The 24,921-nt window shown below is 37.9% G+C and overlaps 1 protein-coding gene across 1 annotated transcript in view; it reads left to right on the top strand.

Annotated features, from left to right (window-relative positions):
- The window catches only part of jak2 (Janus kinase 2 (a protein tyrosine kinase)), an 87,191-nt gene that overhangs the window by 36,293 nt on the left and 25,977 nt on the right, over nt 1-24,921 (top strand). The window contains 5 exon segments of the mRNA NM_001097165.1: nt 3,867-3,984; nt 11,225-11,370; nt 16,153-16,474; nt 19,040-19,159; nt 24,297-24,454. Coding sequence (NP_001090634.1) covers nt 3,867-3,984; nt 11,225-11,370; nt 16,153-16,474; nt 19,040-19,159; nt 24,297-24,454 — 864 coding nt within the window.

The raw sequence follows: 24,921 nt of genomic DNA, 5'->3' as shown, positions 1-24,921 counted from the left end.
TTGTACGCCGCACAACTTTTTCGGACGTTTGCACGAAAAAATCGGAAAGGTTTTACCACTGTTTACAATTGTGTGACTTTCGGATCGCCAATACAATATTATCGTGCCTAGTACGATTTTTTCGTAAGCATTTTCGTGATATTTGCGATCTTCCGAAATTTTCGTTTCCAATACGATTTTTTCCAATTCATGATTCGGATTCGTGGATTAGTAAATCTGCCCCTTGGTTTGTCTATCTCAGACTTTCTTAGGCTTAAAATATAGCCCATATCTGTCATGGGATTAAGGCAACCATACAGGGGCAGATTTAAGGTGCCTATTCAAGTCCTTTAGAATGATTCGGCAGCTTTTCTGACCTAAAATTGGCCAGATGTCGATCAGCTACGTTTGATTTTCCCGTCAAATGGGGGACCGCATTGGCTCAGTGAATGGCCCAAGGGTCAAACAATCAGATTATTCCAATATCACCCACCTTGGTGGGCAAAGATCCACTTGTTTGGCAACCTCACCAAATGAGTAGATCTTTTGCTGCGTGGCCACCTTTAGTTCTTTGATGATTTGGCATACATTGGGCATATTTTGCTCTAGCTTTAAAGTAGAAGGAAAATCATACTGGGAAATGCCAATTTATTAGGCACCCCCGGTGAATATAATCATATATTAGAGACCTCGGGACGGTACTCCTGTTTTCTAAAAACTGCACAAGCCCTAAGTACTACAGTAGAAGCACCACATTGTCATCTTCTCTCTCCTGGGTTTGCCTCACAGACAATGTGCATGCCAAACTTAGAAGCAAAATGCCAACAAAACATGCCAATAGATTTGTATCAACAATATAAGCATAGTTCCAAACTGTCCCGATTTTTGCAGGACAGTCCCTCTTTTGGCAGCTCAACCCGCAGTCCTGGATTCTTACTGAAAAGTCCCTCATTTCCCTTTGATCTCCTGCACTGAAGTTAAGAAAATACAAATTTAATTAAAAAGTAGCTTTTGGCAGAGAGCCCAGAAAGTTTAAAAAGCCACGCCTGCTCTTGGATACAATTGTAACTAATAAGCTAAACAGGTCTCTTGGGGGAACTGAGACTTGCAGCTTAAAGGACAAGGAAAGGCTAAGTCACTTGGGGGTGCCAAAATGTTAGGTACCCCCAAGTGACTTTAATCGCTTACCTTATACCCCGGGCTGGTGCTCCTGTTAGGAGAAAGCAGCACCAGCCCTGGGGTACCTGTAGCGAGAGCTTCCTCTTCATTTTGCTGGTAAATTCCCAGGACCGGCGCATGCCGACTTCTAAAGTTCGGCTTCTTTGCTCTAGTGCGCATGCGCAGTGCCTAACATTTTGGCACCCCCAAGTGACTTTGCCTTTCCTTCTCCTTTAAAGAATAAGTGAACCTTTTTTTTTTTCTATCAGTAAAATTACTCTAAACAGCCTCCAGAATTACCTACCTTTGTCCCAGCATTGAGAGTGACCTGGCTCCTCAGTTACAAGTTGATCGTTTCCTTTGCTTACTTCTTTATTTTTCCAAAACTGTTCTGGTTGAAGTACCTTATATTTATAATGTACCAATTATGTACCATATGATGTACTTATAATGTACCAATACATTATATTGAATAAACAGTTGTGTTCCTGCTGAGAACAGCAGTGGTGTGTGTACCTTCTATTTATACATACCTCCCAACATTTTGAAAATGGAAAGAGGGACCAAAAAATGGTGTGGCCAACCCATTCTTGTAACCACGCCCCCACTTCCTGTTTAGGTCTCTCATAAAAAAAACAAACAAAAACCCTGCTAATGCACAGACTGGCTCCTGCTGCCTCCAGGCAAGTGCAGAAGGCTTTACACTTCAACTACAGTAGTCGAAGTAATGAGAGACCTGAACGTGAAGTGGGGGCGGGGCTTAACTCTGTATTTAGGGGTGTGGTTGCAAGAATGGGTTGGCCACACCATTTTTTTTGGTCCCTCTTTCCATTTTCAAAATGTTGGGAGGTATGTATAAATAGAAGGTACACACGCCACTGCTGTTCTCAGGAACACAACTGTTTATTGATAGTGTCAATATAATGTATTGGTACATTATAAGTACATCATATGGTACATAATTGGTACATTATAAATATAAGGTACTTCAACCAGAACAGTTTTGGAAAAATAAAGAATTACGGTCATTTACACCATTGCAATTTGGTTTAATTAAAATAAATGTGATCATTTTCAAAATATCTACCTGCAAAGGTAATGCTGCATACATTAGGGGGCTGATTTACTAAGACACGAATTCGAATCCGAATTGAAAAAATTCCGATTGGAAAACGAACATTTTGTGACTTTTTCGTATTTTTTGCGATTTTTTTCGGCGCCTTTACGACTTTTCGGAAATTATCGCGACTTTTTCGTTACCAATACGATTTGCGCAAAAAAAGCGAGTTTTTTGTAGCCATTACGACTTGCGCGAAAAAACGCGAGTTTTTCGTAGCCATTCCGAAAGTTGCGCAAAATCTGGCGATTTTTTTCGTAGCGCTAAAACTTGCGCAAAAAGTCGCGCCTTTTTCGTAGCGTTAAAACTTAAAAGGCGCAACGTTTCGCGCAAGTTTTAACGCTACGAAAAAAATCGCCAGATTTTGCGCAACTTTCGGAATGGCTACGAAAAACTCGCGTTTTTTCGCAAAAATCGTATTGGTAACGAAAAAGTCGCGATAATTTCCGAAAAAATCGCAAAATACCGATCATTACGAAAAAAACGCAATCGGACGCATTCGGCCCGTTCGTGGGTTAGTAAATGTGCCCCTAGGTCTTTGCTCTCTGCCTGAGCCAGCGGAATCAGAGACACCCTGGCTGTGTAAGGTCCTGTCTACGTCATTCTAATGTTGCCAGCATAGTGGAGGAAGCTCAGGCATTGATTGCTACTGAGCATGTGCCATTCATTTGCATATCCGTGATCTGATTGGCTGGTGCAATTCAGCCAGTCGGATCAATGAATAGCTGAAACAGCAAGAGAATGGGCTTGTGCAGTAGTGAGCGATGCCTGTGCCTCCCTGCAATATCTGGCTGGCAGAGCGAAGAAACTATTGCAGCACTACTAGTGCAGGTAGATATATTAAAAACAATAGATTATTTTTTTTCATTAAACCAAATTGCAAATATAATATAACTTACTATATCTCCTTATTTTATAAAACTGTAATAAAGTTGGATCACACTTTTAACAAGTCAAAGGCAATTCTCTCCACTTGTGTCCTTAAGACTGACTTGGCAGCTTATCTGCCCCTGTATGGAGCCCTCCGACAAACCTACCAGACCGATATCTAGCCAAAAATTTTCTAGATGTCGATTGGACAGGCTTGATTTTTCGTTTGATCAGACTTGTCCTATCGCCTTAGCACGATATTGCCCACCCTAGGTGGCTAAATGGGGGGAAAGATTGCTCGTTTGGCGACCTTTAGTCTATAGCTTATAGTAGTTTTGTTTCTAAACATAAAAATATAGAATAAAAAGGTAGGTTGAATTGGAACTGTCCTTAACATAAATAAAAAAAAAAAAAAGTAATGGATGGAGAAAGCAGATTATTGAAATGCCATTTATATATTTTTGGTATAATTGTAAGAAACGTCTATGTGAAATAAGAATAGGAAGCTTGTTCATATTTGTTGGTACTTTGAATCATTACATGCTCTGAAACAGACACTGCCTTTATGACCATTTATTAAGAACACTCACAGGAGCCAACTTTTTAAATGTTGCACCCTTGTATCTTGAGAGTACTCATGCAAAGCATTAAATGTTTGGTTCTGCTTGTTTTTTTGCTGTTTTATCTAATTGGTTAAAAGGCTGACCACTTTGTTCTGTTAACAAGAGTTGTCTATCAACAGGTTTTATTTACCTCATTGGTATTGCAATGGAACCAACAGAGCATTTCGATATGGAGTTGCAAAAGGTGCAGAGAGTCCTGTCCTTGATGACGTTGTAATGGCATATTTGTTTGCTCAAGTAAGTGTTTCTTTTTTTTTTTTTTTTTTTTTTTTTTTTAAATCTGTGCCATAAATATGTTTGTAAAAGTAACTCTATAGCCTAACAATTTGTACAGATCTAACTTACTTTTGTCTGTGCGTAATTGGCATATAAGGAGTTTTTATTTTTGCCTATTCCTTTGTGATGTGTTATTTAAATTTAGCCAAACCTAAATGAAATGCTGCATGCTTTTCCCCCTCCCATCCTTTCCCATATTATTGATGAACCATCTGTAGTGTTTATTTATGTATGGGTTTTTTCTTGCTATTTTTTTGTTTTGATTCTATAAGGTTTTGAGTTTTGTTGAAAAATCTTTTACATAATAATACAAGGGTTGTTCATCTATGTACAACATAATCGCAAATCAACATAGTTAACAAAAAATGTGCAGCTGAAGAGATTTTCACCACAGAATCATCTGGGGTGGGGTGTCGGTGACCCCTATAAACACTACAGTTGCTTTTTTACTTCCTTATATGATGTCATGCATAGTACGGACAGCAGACTTTACTACTATTGGCTGTGTCTCCTGTCAGTCTGACATTGCTTCCTGTGCCTGTGACAGAGCACTGCTAATCTTACATAACAGTATGTTATATTTGTGATATGCTGAGTCTGTTTGCCTATGTCATTGCATAGGAGGAATTAACCTATGACTTTTCAATTTATGCATCTGGTTAGAGCGAACAAGCCAATAGGAAAAAAGTAATGGCAAAGCCTGGACGTGATGATGAAAGCATATAGGATTGTCTCAGTGTGTGAGGTTCAAAATAGGCCACTCCCATCCCCAGACAACTGATCAGAGAGACGGAAGGACTGATTTAATAGGTATAAAAAGTAGTTTTTACACTGGCGTTTTTATGAAAAATGATAGCCCAGATCCTCCTCATATTTTGAATATGGTATTTGTCCCAATCCTCCAAAAGTCTAGATCCTTCTCCATTAAGGATACCCCCAACACACTACCATTCAGTAGATAGTTTGCGTTTATATTATTCCTACTAAAGTGCATAACTTTGCACTTGTCAACATTGAACCTCATTTTCCAGTTTGCTGCCCAGTTTTCCAATTTTGTCAAATCGCTCTGCAAAGCGGCAGCATCCTGCCTGGAACTTATAGTTTTGCACAATTTAGTGTCGTCAGCAAAAATAGAAACAGTACTCTCTATGCCCTCCTCCAGGTCATTAATAAACAAGTTAAAAAGCAAAGGACTAAGGACTGACCCCTGCGGTACTCCACTAGCAACACTGGTCCAATTAGAAAATGTTCCATTTACCACCATTCTTTGTAATTTATCCTTCAGCCAGTTCTCTATCCAATTACAAATATTATAAGTAGAGTAATAGAAGATGCCTGTCAGTAAAACATTTAGGGATAATAACAGTTTTTTTTATACTAAGTTTTTTTTTGTTGTAGCACGGTTAATAGGGAGCTTAGAAACCTTGCCTAATTTATTAAGTAAGTTATACAGGTAGATAGGGTGTTAATGACCTAGATATGAGTCAAATGAATTCTTTAAATTCTAATTATAAGCACATGATTTGCACATAATGAAATCAATATCAATAAAATTGTATCACAGTTGAATTCTGTGTAATGTGTGTTTTGCAACTACAGATATATGTTAAATTTAGTATTTCTTCCCTCCTAAAACCAAATAAGTGTCTTATGTTCAAAATAACTTTCCCCATTTAGCAAACAAATAAGACAGGCATTGGATCTAATATTCAGAAAGCTGTGAAATATGGAAATGCTATTATTGAAAATAAGTGGTGACTTTTAGTTACTCCAAGGTAAGGTGGCTGCTAGTAGAAAAAAAAGACGCATGTCATGCTAAAAGTCTGCTATAGACATAACATTCCTATTTTGGTTATTTAGTAGTTAACTTTTTGCAAGTTGCTGAAGCAGAGTACAAAAAAAAACAAGATTTTGTTTCTGCCAGTAGAGAAAAAATCTAGCTGTGTTTTATTGGCAAATAGAAAACAAGATTTTCTGGAAAACTGCCATGCAATCTATTTTGAAAGCTCATTATATTGTACAGACTAACAAATTGTACCTGTAAATAGATAGTTCCATCACTGTGCCTGCTAAAGTACAATGAGACAAGGGAGCCATAATAACTTGCAAACCGTAGGTGGACAAAATCATATTACACCTAAGCACTAGCCAGACATCATGTCACTTTTTTTTTTTTTTTTTTTTTTTTAAATCTTTTCTCTTAATAATTTTAAGATCGTAAAATGCAATAAAAGTAAGAGTAAGCATGGGTGCAGGTGAATGCCAGTAAGATGAATGGGAAGTGATTCTTAGCGTTTTTTTAGTCACCAGTGGAGCCGCAAAATGCCTGGAAATTGATGTGTGCACTAAAGAAGTGATTCCCAACCAGTGCCTCATGAGCAACATGTTGCTCACTAACCCCTTGGATGTTGCTCCCAGTGGCTTTAAAGCAGGTTCTTATTTTTAGATTGCTGGCTTGGAGGCACATTTTGGTTGCATAAAAAAACAGGTGTACTCGCAAACTTAACCTCTTTTAGGCTGCCAGTTCATAGCCAACCATAGCCCTTATTTGGCACTCCCAGAAACAATTTTAATGTTTGTGTTGCTCCCCAACTCACTTTGAGTGTGGCTCACAGGTAAAAAAGGTTGGGGATCTCTGCCCTAAATCAACAATAAAGGATAACAAACAAGAAGGGACAATGTTCTTTTACTGAACATGCATTTAAACAATGGATTAATTGTGAGAGATAGGATGTGAAACAGGTTTCCATGCCATGGAGATATGGTTTAAGATAGGGAAAAAATGCAGTGAACAATATGTAATTGATTTCTGTCTTGCATTTCCTGCTGCATTATTGTGTAGAGTTGTGTGTGTTAAGGACAGAGGGAAATACCACTATGTATTTTTTTTTAAAATCTTTAGTAGCTTTATATTGTTACATAGTTACATAGGGTTGAAAAAAGACCAGAACACAAATTGTGTCCTAGAACACAAATATAACTATGTAATTAATGTATTTGTTCTTCTACCTTACCTTCAATAGAAAATGATGGCTTTATTTCAAAAGTCAAGTCAGTAAAAGATATATATATGTGAATATACAGATCTTGGATAGAAAAAACGTTTTTTAAAACCATGTTACAAGGCAAAATACTTATCTATCACCTCGGTTGACACAGGAGAGCATATCAAGTAATAGTAACGGCAGACCCGCCCGGATCAGAAATCCAGAACGATCTGCATGTTTGAAAAAGCCTTTTCTAATGGCAAAACAATTATCGAGTTTTAAACAGTTGCCATAAGGTGGTGCCCCCCCCCCCCCCCCCGCTCATACTACATAGCGCACAAATGTTTTAAAATACGGAACTTAAAGGTTCTGGACTCAAGCGTGCGGATCATTCTGATTTTCTGACCTGGGTGGGTCTGCTGATACTATTACTGGATATGCTCTCCTGACTTTTTGACTGAACTTCTGATCCAACATTATAACATATTGGTGTTCATAACAATTCTGCTAATAAGTGTGCTTAGGTGGGAGGGAGGGACCCCTCCATGAGTGGCATCTGTTAATTGTTTTATGGGTTAGGGTTTTTAACACTTGCTGACTGTATTGGCGAATAAAGATTATCATATTATGTGTGACTTTTAATGTGACTTACCTCTGGGGTCATTAAGTCTCATGTTTATTTAAGATTTATAAAATTATGGCTTACCTTTACATGTTTTAAAGAAATCAGTATTCAGAAATCCGTAAAATGTTAGGCACCCCCCAGTGACTTTAATCTCTTACCTGAATCTCCTGACTAGTGCTAGGAGAAAACTGCACTGGCAGGGGTGTATGCAGGTGAGTGTTCCTTCTTCAATATTTTCACATGCGCAGTAGTGAAAAGCCACCTGAAAGAAGCCAGCTTTTTTGGTCAACTGCACTTGTTGGCCCTGGGATTCTGAAGAAAAAAAGACAGAAGAAAGAGGAACGCTTGCTCGCATATATCCTGTGTCAGGATTTGGCACCCCCCCCCCCCCCCCCCCCCCCCAGTGATTTAGTATATTCTTCTCCTTTAAGGGCTTGGTTTTCAGATTTCCACAAGGTGTCTGTGGAAGAGACATGTAAACTTCCTTTGCAAACAGACCTACACTCACCCAAGGTCTATGGCTACATCACAGAAAACATAGTTAATACTCTGCTATAAGCCATGAAGAAATCTACTAGCCATTCTTACAACTGAGTCTGGAAAACCGTTATAATATTGTGTACCGAAAAGCACAAACTATTTTCGGTCACACAGTGGACATAACCCTTAAAGGGGACCTGTCACCCACACATACGAAGCTGTAGAATAAAAGTTGTTTATAAATTGAAACATGAAACCCAAATTCTTTTTTTAATTAAAGCATCCATACCTCTAAATATATTTAAAAGTCTGAGCTAATCATATATTGCCTGCCCCGCCTCTATGCCTAAGGACTTACTGTTTTTTCTGTCATCCTGCCTCCTGGAGTAAACCATTAGGTACTGGTGTAGCCTCTGCAAGAAAACTACTTCTGTACTCCAAAAAACAAAAAGGATTTACTATTTTCTGGCCTGCAACTGTAAATGTTTTCTGGTTGTCACAGTCAGTGACCCTCAACAACCAATAACAGATTGAGGCTTAAGTGTTATAGTTATCAAATGTTTGTGTGGTGCACAAATCTGTCACTTTTTATCCTCCTTATGTAGCTATTTAAAAATAGTTTTTTTTCTCTATTAAATTATAATAAACCTTGAAGTTAATTTTAAAAATGCTAGTAATTTCAGATATTAATTATAATTCCTGTTCGCTCATTTGATTTTCATTACTTTTCCTCTGTTATGCAACCATTTCTTAAAGAAGAAGGAAAGGTAAAAACTAAGTAAGCTTTATCAGAAAGGTCTATGTAAATACAGCCATTAGCACTCACAGAAAAGCTGTACTGTCCTCTATCAAAAGAAACATGGGATTTCTTCCCTCCTTTTTTTGTAAACATGTTCTTTGCTATCTGACTTCCTCTCTCAGAAAAATCCTTCATTCTGGGGTGCAGTTCTCTCCTGTCTTTCTCCCCCTTTCTTCAAGAATGCTAAGAACTCACTCCTTCCTCCCTTAGAAATGTGTAATCTAAGCTAAAAGGGCTAGAGCTATAAAGCTATCAGGAAGTAGAAAGCTATAAAGATCAAGCTAAAATGGCAGCTGCAATCTTAAGTAAATAGAGAAAACTTCTAGGGCTCTTTATGCAGGTATGGTAAATCTTTCTGCTAAATAAATATAGCGTTCTATTGGCAGTAAAATGGCAGAATGACTTTCCTTCTCCTTTAAGGTAGTGAAATAGAATGTTCTGGGAATGTTCATGGCCATCCTAATCTTTTATTTTTTCTAATTTTCTTGAGACAGGCTCTCCAACAGCAGCGGTAGATTAAAAAAAAGGATTTTACTTAATTTAATTTTGATGTTACCAGTATAGGGTTGGTTAACAAGAAATCCATTATCCAGAAAACCCCATGTCCCATACCTGTATCTGCATACCCAACATTATAGGAGGCTTCAGGCTCCCGAAATATTGTGAAAAGTTTGTATTTATGTTCTGCAATGAAAATATCTGCTGCAGTATTACATGTAGAACAGAGATCACTGAGAATGTTAGAATTTGTTTTCTGTTTTATATTTAACATATAAACCTTTATCATTTGAATGCACTTTTAACCTTTGATTTCATAAGCTGCAGTTTTGTTCCTCTGAGTTGATTGCTTTTTTACAGAAAGGACAGCATGTTCCCAATTTTTCTTTTAATCTTTTATGCAGAGTTGGAAGCCATGTAGAGATGAATGCAGTTCTTTCTGAACTTGGTCACTTCCATGGCACTGTACAGCTATGCCTTGTTAATGTCACTTATCTACACATTGTGTCACTGGCTCATACACAGAAAGCAACAGCGCCGGACTTCTTGCGAAGGTGCCCAGAGGCCGCCCTCTTCCCCCCCCCCCTTCCCTTCCCCCTAAGGATCATGCATGTTAGAGCACAGGACAAGACGCACTGAAGTTTTCTGAGCGTCCTGTTCCCAGTGCTCTGTATGCAAGCAAATTTAGGTGCGGCCGGGTGGGATGCCACCCCTAAATTTGTGCTTAGCTACAAATCCAGGCTTGGAAAGCAATAGCTACACAGTTTGCTAAAACATGTTCTCAGCTAGTGGAATGACAAGTGTGTAGATCTTTCTTATCTAATTTTAAGTTACGTTAAGAGAACAATAGATGTTAACAATAAAATAAGCATTTTGCCTATTTAATATTCTTCTGCTGACTTTCGTTTTTTTGGGGTTTTTTTGATACTTGACTTTTAAAACCCCAGTCCAGTTTTTGGGTTTCTAAACTTAACCTTGTTTTGTTGCCTTGCAAGTTCCCTTCAGTCCCATTTTACAAAGTCTTCTGTGCCTTAAAGTGGATACTTTGCACTCTTTCTGGTGTGCCTTGATATCTGGTGTCATCAGTGTTCTATTATAAAGACTAATATAACTGTCAACTGATCTTGTAGTTAATCTGGTTTGTCAGACCTTTTACAGAGTTCTCCCCTGTTTCCCCATGCTGGATGATGCTGCAAGCCACTGCGATCAAGAAAAAATTATGTTTTTTTGCAGTTTCTCTGTAAGGTATCATTCATTCCACAATGTTATAACCACTTGCCTTTTTTCTAATATGAGCTGATGTTTGCCTTCCATTGTGATCACACCAGGTTGCTACAATTCTCATCACCTATAGCCAATATATAGTCAATAATCAGACAATATTTCCTGGTCAGATCTGATTTGTTGCTATGGATTACTGCCCCGGCAGATTGTGCATTAAAGAATGGTACCAATACAAATCTTTGTATTTATGGAGCTATAAACTGGCAAACTCTCAGATAGTAGCAGTATCTTAAACAGTGCATTAGGAAAAGCAGATGCAAAGTTTAACCGATCAAGCCAGTGTACACCGATTTTCTTTAATATTTTATGTTTTCCTGCTTTTTTTGTGGTCACCAATACATAATGAATAATGCATTTCACTGATTTTACTTTTTCATAGAATTTCCAATATTTTTTTCCTGGTCCCCTGAAAAACTCAAAATATCTCTAATCAAAATGTAGTTTGTTTCTAATTAGATCTAGATTGTTTTGAGTAAAGTCAATTTCACAAACATGCTAATATTATATGTTATTATCATTTTGTTTTAGTGGCGAGATGATTTTGTTAATGGACGAATTACCGTACCTATTACACATGAAGCCCAAGAAGAATGCCTGGGGATGGCAGTTCTTGACATGATGCGTATGGCCAGTGAAAAGGGGCAAAGTCCACTGGCTGTTTACAATTCTGTTAGGTACTCATTTAAATTAATTGTTTTACTGTTATAAAAGTTAGGTACAGATTTTTCCTCATGGTCTGTATTGTTTTTTCTGTGATAATCTCTTGAATTACAAAATAAGCTTGTATTAAATGTGTTGAGAATGTATTTATGTGGGATAGGATATAGCATATTCATATTCAACTCCTTATAGGATATAGCATATTCATATTCAACTCCTTATAGGATATAGCATATTCATATTCAACTCCATAGCATTTTGTGCATTTACTTTATGTATAAATCTTTCCATCTTAAAGGGGTTGTTTGTGCATCAAGTTTTTATATGACTGTATGGCTCTGTACATGTATACCTGTTTGTCTGTGATCCCATTAAAAACTGCAACATTAGAACCTCCAAAACCCATCCTATACTTTACCCTACAGAAAGTATAACACGCCAACGTTTTTCTAAGTAAATATATTTCTAATGGGGCTAGTGACATGAAATTTACACCAGATGTCATTAACCCAAGTAATCCAAACATACAAAGATATTTAAGACATTTAAGTCCATAAATTAGGTTATGTGTAATAAAGTGGAAATAAGTACTGAACACATGAAGAAAAGGAGGTGCAAAAAGGCATGAAAAGCCAAGAAACCTGCTGAAATCTGTCAGTATTTAGAAAGCAATCCTGACCCCTATCAGTTCAAATTAATATCAGCTGGTTTAGTCCTAACTGATGGCCTATAAAAAGGCTTCTCATTACCAAGGTATCACACAAAAAGCATCTCATGATGGGTAAAAGCAAAGAGCTTTCTCAAGACCTTCGCAACCTTTTTGTTGCAAACCTTACTAATGGCATTGGTTGCAGACATATTTATAAGCTTCTAAATGTTCCAGTGAGCACCGTTGTGGCCATAATCCGGAAGTGGAAAGATCATCATTTCACCCTAAACCGGCCATGACCACACAAGAGGAGTCAAAAGAATAATCAGAAGAGTTGGATCACTTGAGGAGAGCCTTAAAGGAGAATGCAAGTCAAAATTTAAAAAGCATACTGCCCAATAGTCCTCCTCTTATTTAGTAAAAACGCCACACTTTTGGGTCACCTAATCAAATATTTAATTAGTCACACTTACTTCACATTTTCTTTAACAGGCAGCCATCTCTAAAAAGGTATTCTCCCTTCCTTTCCCTCCTTGCTTTATACTGCACATGTGTTTCATTCCCTCCCCTCTGCCAGATCTGCTTCTGATTGGCTGGTGGGCATGTGTAGCTCAAAACAGGAGATAGGATCAGGTTATACACATGCTCAGAGAATAGGAAGGCTGCCGCTGGCAGCCTACAGGAAGGACAGAGAGATTTCAGTGATGTCACTGTAGTCTTCACACTGCTGTAGGCTGCCAGCTCCATATCTCAGAGAAGCAAGCAGGGATCTGGGAATTTAGATATGCAGTAAGTACTTAAAAAGAATGCCTTTAGACTTACTTTTAATTTATATTAACCTTTCATTGTCCTTTAAGAAAGACCTTGAATTAGCAGGTACAGTTGTTTCAAAGAAAACAATAAGTAATGCACTCAACCGACATGTACAAATTGAACCTTAACCCGCACACCCTTAGCTCTCCAAAAAAACACTCACCGCTCGGTGCACAATGCCCAGGGGGATCGGCACCCCCTCCACAGACTCCAAACAAATAGCAGTGGCACTCAAGAGCTTCAAGCGGGACTAGCCCTTAAAATTCTTTATTGCGGAAAAAACATGCTATGATTGAAAAACATGCATGTTTTTTCCGCAATAAAGAATTTTAAGGGCTAGTCCCGCTTGAAGCTCTTGAGTGCATCAACCGACGTGGCCTTTATGCACGCTCACCACGCAAGACTCCACTGCTGAAGAAAACAGTGCATTTAAAAAGGTTTTACAAAAAGAGACATATACATACAAACAGTAAATAAAAGGAAATAAAACACAGAGAAAACCCTATGTACGTTACCGAGTTATCTTTTGTGTCCTGAGGCAAGAGTTTGGAAATGCTGAGCCCATCTCCCAACAGATTGGGACCTCAAGAATGAGCTGAAGAATACCTGGGCCTGTGTGCTTTTTATGTCCCGCTGGGCCCCTCCCTCATTACGGTATGCATGAGGAGGGAGTGCCCAGGAACTTGTTGCATGACCTCCCCTGTAGAGAGCTGCACTTCTCATGCCAGTTTCTTGTCATATAATATTGGTACTTGCCAGTACCTAATATTATTATGAAAATAGGGGCTTGTTTTAACTTGTATGTGGGTGATCAAAATGATACCAAACATGAGGGATGTCTCATGTCCCAGTCCCCCAAAAACTATCCCTCCTAATTGGTGGGTATATGCCGTCCCTGTTTGGTATCATTGGGAAGTATGGGGCCTCCTCATAACCAATATGTGATTTATGAGGATGTGAACCCTAAAACAAAGGAGATATGGATCCCTTTCTATAATCCATATTTTCTCCTAGCTGAACCCCCTGCTGTTCCTAGGTCCACACTTTGCCTTGCTTTGATCAACAGATCAAAGAGACCAAAGGTCCCACATTGTCTGATGAGTTTGATGAATGTGTCACCTTCCACAGTCCCTTGTTGTGTATTGAATTAATAAAGGGTGTCTTGTGGACACAAAGCCAGATGTTGCCAGGTTTAACTCTGCACATACCAGGGCAATATTATGCTGATATGACAAATCCAATTAAAAATCTATGGAAAGAACTGAAAATCAGAGTTCATAGAAGAGGCCACTTGGAACCTTCAAGAGACAGTTTGTGTGGTAGAATGGGCGAAAATCACAAATGAGCAAAGCATACGACTACTGCAGTTTGGATTGTATAGTTATTCTAACTGCATTGTGTCATTTTCTGCCCACCTGACCTGCCTGTAACAAAAGCTTTTGTTACAGGCAGGTTAGGTGGGCATCCCAAAAATAGGAAAAAAGCTTCAGCAGTACACTTGATAAAGGGTATTGACCCGAAACATGTTGTGTTACCACTACCCACAATAAATGTTTTGCAGTAAACCTGCTGAATCTTTTTTCCTATTTTTTGGATTTCTACAATTGTATTTGGTTGCAGCACAGAGCAACAACTAGGAACTAAAGCTTTTTTTTTGCAAGTATTTTATACAAATTTTATACAAATCATTTTTTATTTTTGTTAGGTGGGCATACACTGACACAATGCAATTAGAATAACTATGCAATTCAAACTGCGATTGTAACTTGTAAATTGGAATTTTTATTGCAGACATGATTGGCAGTCTCACATTTGTCTTGCAGCCACCCAGACCCGTAATGATTATTTACCTGTGCCTGGATCAGATTCTTTTATACATTGATTGTGCCACAGTTTCTGCCTGCCTAACCTGCCCGTAATAGAGAATTTTTTACTGCAGCTCACATCGCACAATTTTCTTAAAGCAGCACCATACAGTTTAGCTCATTTAGAAAGTAGTGCACTTAATGTTGCATTTAAAAGTTTTCTATTACTGGCACGTTAGGCAGAAACAGAGGCACAATTTAGTTAGTCTGGAACTGTGACCCTTGTCCCTAAGCCTCTCTGACCACCAATGATCATTAGCAGCACAGATGTAGAGAGGCTTAACACAGAAAAGCCAATGGAGAAATAAATATGCAAATTAAAGGAGAAGGAAAGGCTAAGTCACTTGGGGGTGCCAAAATGTTAGGCACCTCCAAGTGACTTTAATCGCTTACCTTTTACCCCGGGCTGGTGCCCCTGTTCTTCTTAGTGTGCTTGCGCATGCACAGTAGAGTGAAAAACCGAACTTTAACAAAAAAAGTTGGCTTTTCTCTCTACTGCGCATGTGCTGGCCCAGAGATTTTGACACAGAAGGAAGTACTCACTGCAGCTACCCCGGGCTGGTGCGGTTTAGTCCTAACAGGGCGCTAGCCCGGGGTAAAAGGTAAGCGATTACAGTCATTTGGGGGTGCCTAACATTTCCTTCTCCTTTAAGGCAAAAGTGACCCACATCCACAGAATGCTCATGCGCTACATTACAATAACTAGTTGCACTCTGTTGCAGTTAAGCGTTGAAAGGGGTACTTCTGGGCATAAACACATACCTCTCCTTGAGTGGATCAGTATCTTTCAAGGTGATTATTGCATAATCTAAAGAAGACTGGTAGAGCATATACATTTGAAATATGGATTCATTTATATTGTTAACTAAATGGAAGGCTTTTTTTTTTGTGAAGGTGAACAACCCCTTTAAAATTGAGATATACAAATTTACTATGTCAGTTGTTGCACAGGACATTACAATTCACCATAGTGTGTAAAAGTAATAGGAACTGTAATGTCTAAGCTCTACTTGGACAGATACTGATGAATGTTGTCATATATAAAGGCCTGCAGAATATATTTGTGCTGTATATATAAAAATAATAATATTGTTAAGGATTAGCTTTTTAAGGCATTATGCAGATTTTGTTTTTCCTTTTAAGATTTCAGAATCTACATATTTTGTATTTAATTATATTAATCAAAACCAACCAATTACTATATGTTTAAGTAACCGCAATAGCTGTAATAATTAAATGACCAGAGCAAACTTTCCTTGCCTCAAATAAAAAAAACCTTGCTTTTAATGTAGCTGTTGTTACTGAGGCTATGCCAGCCCAGTGTACAAGAGGATATTTCAAATCTGTTAAACAACTAAAAGATTTGTACCTAGGGCTAATGCATTTAAGTCATCCACATTAAATAGTATACAACTCAACTAGGTTTCACTATTTGTGTGCCTCACATTTTTTTTCTTTACCTTCTACAGCTACAAGAAATTTTTGCCAAAGTGTATTCGAGCAAAAATTCAAGACTACCACATTTTGACAAGAAAGAGAATAAGATACAGATTTCGCAAATTTATTCAACAGTTTGGCCAGTGTAAAGCTACTGCCAGAGACTTAAAACTTAAGTACTTGATAAATCTCGAGACCCTACAGTCAGCTTTCTACTCTGAATGCTTTGAAGTAAGGGAGCCAAGCAGGGATAATTCAGGAGGAGAAAATTTTGCAACCATCGTGGTTACTGGAAATAGTGGCATTCAATTTTCAAAAGGAAAGCCTAAAGAAAGAGAATCATTAGCTGACATGGTGAGTACTGACTTAAATCTCTTAAGGGCTAATAGTGCCTTTCCATAAGATATAAGCATGCTTCAGCAAAAAAAAAAAAAATTATATATATATATATATATATATATATATATAGATATGAAAAGATAGATAGATGAAAGCTCCAGCTAGGAGCTGAAATGTCGGACTGAATAAAGCCTTACATCTTTTAAACTACAAGACTCCTTTGTGAAAAACCCGCGTGTGCTGTCATTTCCAACCCTGTATATCTACATTTACTGCACTGGCACCCGGGTATCAAATCTTCTCATGGTGTGCAGCTTGCTGACAACCTGTATCTAGATATATATATATATATATATGTATGTATGTATGTATATCTTTATTTATAAAGCGCTACTTATGTACGCAGCGCTGTACAGTAGAATTCATTAATACAGACAGGGGGTTAAAGATAATGGATAAATACAAAGTACAACAATAAATACAAATAAATTTATTAATACATTATTAATTGTATTTTAAATGTATTTATTTATTATATCACTTGTCCTCCCTGTGGGTAATTTTGTATTCTGTAAGACTGTACAGCGCTGCGTACCCTTGTGGCGCTTTATAAATAAAGTTATACATAGATACATACATACATACATACATAAATACAAGGTGTATTTGCAATAAGAGTCAGAAACACAAGATGAAGGAGGTCCCTGCCCCGTAGAGCTTACAATCTATATGGGAGGGGTAACTAACAGACACAAATGGGCAAATGTAGGTGCTGTAGGTCACAGTGGGTGACCTTACAGTATAAGTGCCAGTTCCCAGATCAGGTGCTGGGCGAGTGCTCCAAAAGGTAGTCTTTAAGTTTAGTTTTAAAAAGACTGAGGGAGGATTCTCTCCGGAGGAAATCAGGGAGGGAATTCCAAATGTAAGGGGCAGCAAGGCAGAAGGGTTTAAGGTGGGAAACAGCTGTAGTAGTTGGGGGCGCAACCAAACGGTTGCTCTGCGAGGAATGAAGGAGTCGGCCAGGAACGTACGGAGACACAAGGGAAGAGATGTAGTGAGGAGCAGAGGAAAGGAGGGCTTTGAAGGTTAAGAGAAGGAGTTTGTAAACTATTCTTTGTTTAATAGGAAGCCACGATAAGGCCTTTAGCAGGGGAAGGGCCTGAACTCTCCTGGATGAGAGGAGGAGAATTCTGGCAGCGGTGTTTAATATAGACTGTAGGGGGGAAAGATGGGAGTTAGGGAGGCCGGTTAGCAGCAGGTTACAGTAGTCAAGTCAGGATAGGATGAGCGCGTGCATGAGCAGCCTAGCTGTCAGGGCCGGATTTCAGTTTTGGGCGCCCCGAGGCCGCCCCTGTCGGTCGCCCCCTCCCCACCCATGCGCATGCGCGAAAGCGCCCCCAGTGCGCATGCGGAAAAGCGCGACCCCCAGTGTGCATGCGCAAAAGCGCAGCGCCCCCCCCCCCCCGTGCGCATGCGCGAAAGCGACCCCATCAGTGCGCATGCGTTCCTTAAAACGCCCATACGGAGCAGTGGGGAGAGGTCCCGACTGCTCCGTATGGGAGCCAAATTTAAATGTTTTTTTGCGGCGGGGCATGCCGCCCCTAAACTTCTGCCGCCCTAGGCCCGGGCCTTTGTGGCCTCTCCACAAATCCGGGCCTGCTAGCTGTTACAGTAGAAAGAAAGGGACGGATTTTGGCAATATTGCGTAAGAAAAAGTGACAGGTTTTGACAGTATATATATATATATATATATATATATATATATGTATATATTTATATATTTTTTTTAGCAGTAATTAACCTGCTAATTGGCACTTACAGTACTTGTAATAGGAATTGTTCAGCTGAAAGGAGGAAGTAACATTCTGCCTGTTACGTTAGACATCTACTTACTCCAGCCTTTATAGATTCATTGCATCAAAAGGTGCTCCTTGTAGTACTATACTATATAGTTATGCTAGCCGCCACTCTGTCCTTCTTTCTTACTGTTTGTAATCAAATACGTTTGTGCCTATTGGCACAGGGGAACCTTGGATCTACTGCTATCTCTGAATAAGGGGTTTGCTTCAGGGTTTTTACAGTGGCCTGGAACAGTTGCTGCAATTTGCGCCAGAATAATAGAGTACACACATCACTTGCACGCTGAATGCCAAAATTGATGCCAACCATACTTAAAATAATCACATCCAATTCCCACTGAGGTGCAAGCAAAATGATGCTAATTTTAATGCATTCGCAAAGTTTTGTCCGGTGAAACTCCCCTTGGTGACGGCAACAACGCTGTAATGCTAGGAAAAACTGCTGCATTATAGGAAAATAATGCATAATAATGAAAAAATATGGTGATTGAGCTTGAAAGTGTACTGTATTCACTGCATTTTCCATCGTAAATGACACTTTATTACATAAACCCCTATTTTGCTTTAACCACATGGTAACATATGGTTAAACAATTAAATGTAACAGCATAAATAAATATAAATATGGGTGCTCTTCAAAAAAAAATGAATGATAATTGAATAATATTTTTGCATCAAGCATACATAAATAAATCCCTGTTATAATATTGGCTGGTTGCAGGATTTACAGACGTACTGTGATTTTACTGAAATAATTGACATCAGTATTAAACAAGCAAATAAAGATGATTCTACAGAGAGCAGGGTTGTCACAATCAACAAACAAGACAACAAAATTCTGGTAAGATCAGTTTTATACTTTCCTGTTAAAGCACTCCTTCACTTTTAAGGTAATTTTTAGTATGTTATAGAATGTCCTATCCCTTGCAACTTAGAAATTGGTCTCTATTATTTATTTTTTATACTTTTACACTCTATAGTTTTACACACACTGAAAGGCTACAATTTAATTGTTATTGTTACTTTTTATTGCTTATCTTCCTATTCAGCCCCTTACCTATTTATATTCCAGTCTGTTATTAAAATCACTGCCTGGTTGCTAAGTTAAAAAAGACCCTAGCAACCAGAATGTCGAACTGGAGAGCTGCTGAACAAAAGGATAAAAAAACTTAAACCACAAAAAATAAATGAAGTACATCATACTGAATGTTAATTCCAGTGTTAACTACTCCTTTAAATAATGTTTGTGAAACTTGATGTCTTGCTCAAGAATGCTTGCTATTTATAGTGAATTTTGAGATGACGGATACAGAACAAGTTGGTACACACCAGTTAGATGTTTCAACACATCCTGCTCACCACAAAAAAGCTGTTAATGTTAAGTGTATCCCATCTGTCCTTGCCTCCCTGTAATCACCACAACTTGCAAAACTAATAGATTTCATTTTATGGAGAACTGTGAACTGCTTGAAAATTATTTGGCCACATAAAATTATGTTTTGATATACTCCAAGATTAAACTACCCCCCATATCTAATCAATATGTAATCAATATGTAATCAAAGTTTATACATAACATGAAAGCACATCCCTATATTGCCACATCTTTAACAATGTTCATCTGCAGCTTATTAGTGTAATTAATGTGGGGGGGAAATACTATAACTCCTCGTTAAAATAATGGAATAGAGCCACACCTAGGCATAATAATAAGGCACAATTTTATTGGTTAAAAAAAGCCTTTAAACTGACAAAATTTCATAAAACCACTTAACAAATTAGAACCCAGCACCATAGCGTCTACCACTACCCCAATACTACAGATGCATAATATTAAATGACATTAGCTTACTTAAGAGTAACTGCCTGCATCCCCAGTCGGCTCCAAACGGTAACAAAGTGTCGATAAAGAGCAAAGTGACCACAAATATAGCAACAGTACATGTATCAACCAGAGTTTTGTAACGATTGCAATGTATATAACATCAGTGTAATTAAGTTAGAGGGACTGTTGCTATATTTATGGTTACGTTAGCACTTTATTGACACCTGTTACTGTTTGGATCAGACTGGGGATGAACTACTCTTAAGTAAGCCACTTTAGGCTAATGTCATTTAATAGTATGTATCCAGAGTTTTGGGTAAGTGGTAGACGCTGTGGTGCTGGGTTCTAATTTTAAGTGGTTTTATGAAATGTTTGTCTCTGGCACACGTGGAGATTAGTCGCCCACGACAAATCTCCCTGTTCGCAAACGACTAATCTCCCCGAAAGGCCATCCCACCGGCGAAAATGTAAATCGCTGGTGGGATGATATACGCGGTGGTGCGATTTCCCTGAAACCATGTAAGTTGCCTTGGGAGGAAACTTTCGCGATTTCAGGGAAATCTCCCCGTGTGCCAGAGCCCTTAAAGACTTTTGTAGCCAATAAAATTGTGCCTGATTATTTTGCCTAGGTGTGGCTCTTTATATAAGAAATATTTTATTATTTACACAAGCTGTAATCAAAGTTTCCCGGGTGCAGTGACCAATTGCAGCCAGTTAAATGTTAGCTGGTAAACATTTTATATGTGCACTTAAGAAATATCCCCATTTGCATCTACTGGGGGTTGGTGTAGGCCAGTGTTCCCCAACCAATGGCTCATGAGCAACATGTTGCTCTCCACCCCCTTGGATGTTGCTCCCAGTGGCCTTCAAAGAAAGTGTGCTCATTTTTGAACTTCTGGTAAGGAGGCAAGTGTTGGTTGCATAAAAACCAAGTATAATGCCAATTAGAGTCTTCTGTAGGCTGCCAGTCCATATAGGGGCTATTAAGCTCTTATTTCTACCCTTAGGAACCTTTTTCATGCTTGTGTTGCTCCCCAACACTTTTTCCATTTAAATGTGGCTTACAGTTATAAAAGATTGGGGATCCCTGGCATAGGCTGTGATTTGGGGAAAAATAAATGGGCTGTATTCTTGGCTTCCTTTTCTGTGAAAAATCACCAGATTAATCTACGCAACATTTTGTTTATTAACTTGTTTAATTTTGTTTGCATGACCAAGGTTTCTTTTATTGTCTGCCTTTATTTTCTTGCTCATAACGTATTTTGGTACAGTAGTGGTTAATATATCTCTTTCACAGCTAGTCTACTATTATTTTTTTCTTCCAGTCCAGATTATATTATATGTTTTTGCTGAGTTCATTAACCTAATGTGTTTTTTCCTGACTGGCTGCAAACAATGCGCTTCTGCCGTGAGTAGCTGACATATTTCATCTGATTGTCAGCAGTGGAGTGCAAATCGCTGACTTTTGCTACATACAGCATGGCTGAGTTGTTTGTAGCAGAAGTCAGCAATATTTTTCTTCTGCAAACAGGATGGCTAAGTTGTTTGTGTTAGTAAAAAATGTTAGCATACCAATAACACATTTATATCTAAAAATTAAAAAAAGTTTCCGCTAAGGTTTGAGTGCATGTTTATATTAATGACCATTTCCTTTAATGAAAAATCTAATAGCAGCTACGGGTATAGAATCTGTTATCTGGAAACCCATTATCCTGAAATCTCCAAATTGCAGGAAGGCCATTTCCTATAGACCCAATTTTAATGAAATAATTTTAATGATTGCCTTTGTCATCTGTAATAATTAAACAATACAGGAATGGGACCCATTATCTTGAATGCTCGGGACCTGGGGTTTTCCAGATAAGGGGTCTTTCCGTAATTCAGATCTCCTACCTTAAGCCTACAAAAAAAATTATTTAAACAGTAATTAAACCCAAAGGGATTATTTTGGCTCCAATAATGATTAATTATATCTTTGTTGGGATCAAGTACAAGGTACTCTTATATTATTACAGAGAAAAAGGTAATCATTTTTAAAAATGTGAATTATTTAAATAACATGGAGTCTATGTGAGATGGCCTTTTCCATAATTCAGAACTTTCTGGATAATGGGTTTCCAGATAAGGGGTCCGATACCTGTACCTTGCACTTGATCCCAATTAAAATATAATTAATCCTTATTGAAGGCAAAACAATTATGTTCGGTATAAAAATTATGGTGATCCAAATTACATAAAGATCCCTTATCCGGAAAACCCCAGGTCCAAAGCATTCTGGGTAACAGGTCACATAAAGAAAAATTAAGGTTTCTTTGAGAAACCTTTTTAACAAACAAAATCAATTCTGGTGTAATTTAACAAACAAAATCAATTCTCTGTAATAATTTTGTTTAAATGAGTTCTAGTTGATTTAAAAGCTCAGAAACCATGACCAAAGAAGGAATGTTTTAAATGTGTAAATGTAAGTAATGGTAGTCATCATTGTCACAAAACCTATGTTTTTCCTTGACAGTTAGCAATATGATATACATTAAAAAAACATCCTTTAACAATATAATTTAGTGCACAGATAATCTTGTGGTGTAATGCTCTACTCCGGTTCCCACCAATCTTACTCTCTTCAGGTTTCCTGTGCCAGACACACAACATTACCAATCAGTATGCTGTATTCTGTCGACCATGATTCTGCATAGCAGCCCGCTATTCCTTCTTGGCAAACAAAGACGTTTTTCGCTTCCTTTTCGCTTTTTTTATAGTGTACTTACAGTTACCTATTATGGTGTTTGTGCAAATATCTGTTTGTCGGTCACCTTTATTGGGGATCCAGCTAAATCACCTTTATATAAAATACAGTAAGACCTGTAAGTGCACCCAGTCAAAATGTGGACTGATCTATAAACAAATATATAAATAAGGGGATGAGTTGCACATATACATATATTATGATATAAAAATAACCAGCATACTCAAAGTATACAAAGTAGCTGAAAATCCTATTTCACAATATTTGCATCTCTAGTAAAGATAAATAGAGTGATAAAGAGAACATAAATTAATGAAGTCAAATTCATCATTAAGAGAGACAGGTAGCTTGGTTAATTTTCAATCATCATCTTTAAAAGTTGTGTGTATGCTGTACTTTTTAAGAAAAGAAATAATGCCCTTCCCCTCACCCCTCACCCCCCCCCCCCATTACTGCACTATGATGTATGGACTGATCCCTCCCCATCCCACGTTCCCAATACGAGTAAGGTTTTCAATTCCTGAAAATGTGTATTGTGGCAGCTACCCTACTAGATTCTTTGCAAAATTCACAAAATGCAACATTCAGCAGCCCCCCTTCCAGTGCCCCTTTAAAAGAACCGTACAGTGTAAAAATGAAACTGGGTAAAATGGATAGACTGCACAAAGTAAAAAATGTTTTCATTATAGTTAGTTAGGTAAAAATGTAATCTATAAAGGCTGGAGTGGACAGATATCTAACATAATGGCCAGAACTCTACTTCCTCCTTTCAGCTCTCTAACCTGTTAGTGACTTCAGGGGGAGCCACATGGGACATAACTGTTCAGTTAGTTTGTGCGCACGTAGGAAGTAGTGTTCTGGCTATTATGTAGACATCTGTCCACTCCAGCCTTTATAGATTACATTTTTGCCTAACTATACTGAAAACATATTTTTTTTTTGCACAGTCTATCTATTTTTACACTGAACTGTTCCTTTAAAAAAATTTGAAACCTGTGATTTACAATAGAAGGGTTTCATGCGGTGTAAATGTTGTGCAACAAGTTAACATGCTCGAACAGCCACTTTTTAAATTGTTTCGTTGCATTAGGTTTTCAAAACATGATAGTAATAACTATAAAAAAAACTATAAAAGCAAGGCTTAAAGAAACTTGTTTAATATTTTTAGAATACTTCTCATCACTATAACAGTATAATTGGCAGTAAGTATATATGACTTTGCCCAAGATAAGTCTGATATTTGATGGGACTGTAAAACTGGATTTCCAGGAGACTATTGCACATGGTAGATAGGAGGGAGGGAAAGTAACCACCAATGCACATAACAGTCAAGTTCAAAAAGGTTTATTGTGCAAAAATCAGTGTTACAGGAGTGAAACAATTACTTATTTTTTCTGTCACATGTTGCAGGAGGTAGAATTTTCCACCTTAAAAGAAGCTCTTTCATTTGGGTCACTTATTGATGGATACTGTAGGCTAACAACAGATGCACACCATTATCTTTGCAAAGAAGTTGTGCCTCCAAGGGTATTGGAAGGAATTCAGAGCTATTGTCATGGACCAGTTTCGTAAGTGGCTTATTTTTTCTTTTATAATTACATAATATACAATAATGTTACACTATATAACATCATAGTTTAAGAGGTACTTTGGGAAGTAAAATAAAATTCAACTACAAAGAGTAGAATTAGAGCTAAATCAAGAGGTGCTAGCCAGTATGGCTTATTTATCGACCACCAACAGAGTCAGTTTGGCTTGTGACTAAGACCATTTAGTTATTAGGTGGAGTTCTACATTTCTATAGATTTCCATTATAAAATAAAAGGCACAAAGTTTGCCCAGGTTCAGTAGTCTATAGCAACCAAGGAGGTGTTAGCTTTTAAACAATAAACCAGTAAATGCTGCCTGCTGATTGTTGTATGTATTACAAACTAGCAAACTTTACTTCTTATATCACATAAGTGTTGTATTAAGTAGACAATGTAAATTCTACCATAGACTTCTTAAAACATCCATAAAACATAAATATTGTTAA

This window comes from Xenopus tropicalis, chromosome 1 (genome assembly GCF_000004195.4).
Source record: "Xenopus tropicalis strain Nigerian chromosome 1, UCB_Xtro_10.0, whole genome shotgun sequence".
In the NCBI taxonomy this organism is placed as follows: domain Eukaryota; kingdom Metazoa; phylum Chordata; class Amphibia; order Anura; family Pipidae; genus Xenopus; species Xenopus tropicalis.
This window is presented reverse-complemented; position numbering and strand designations above follow the sequence as displayed.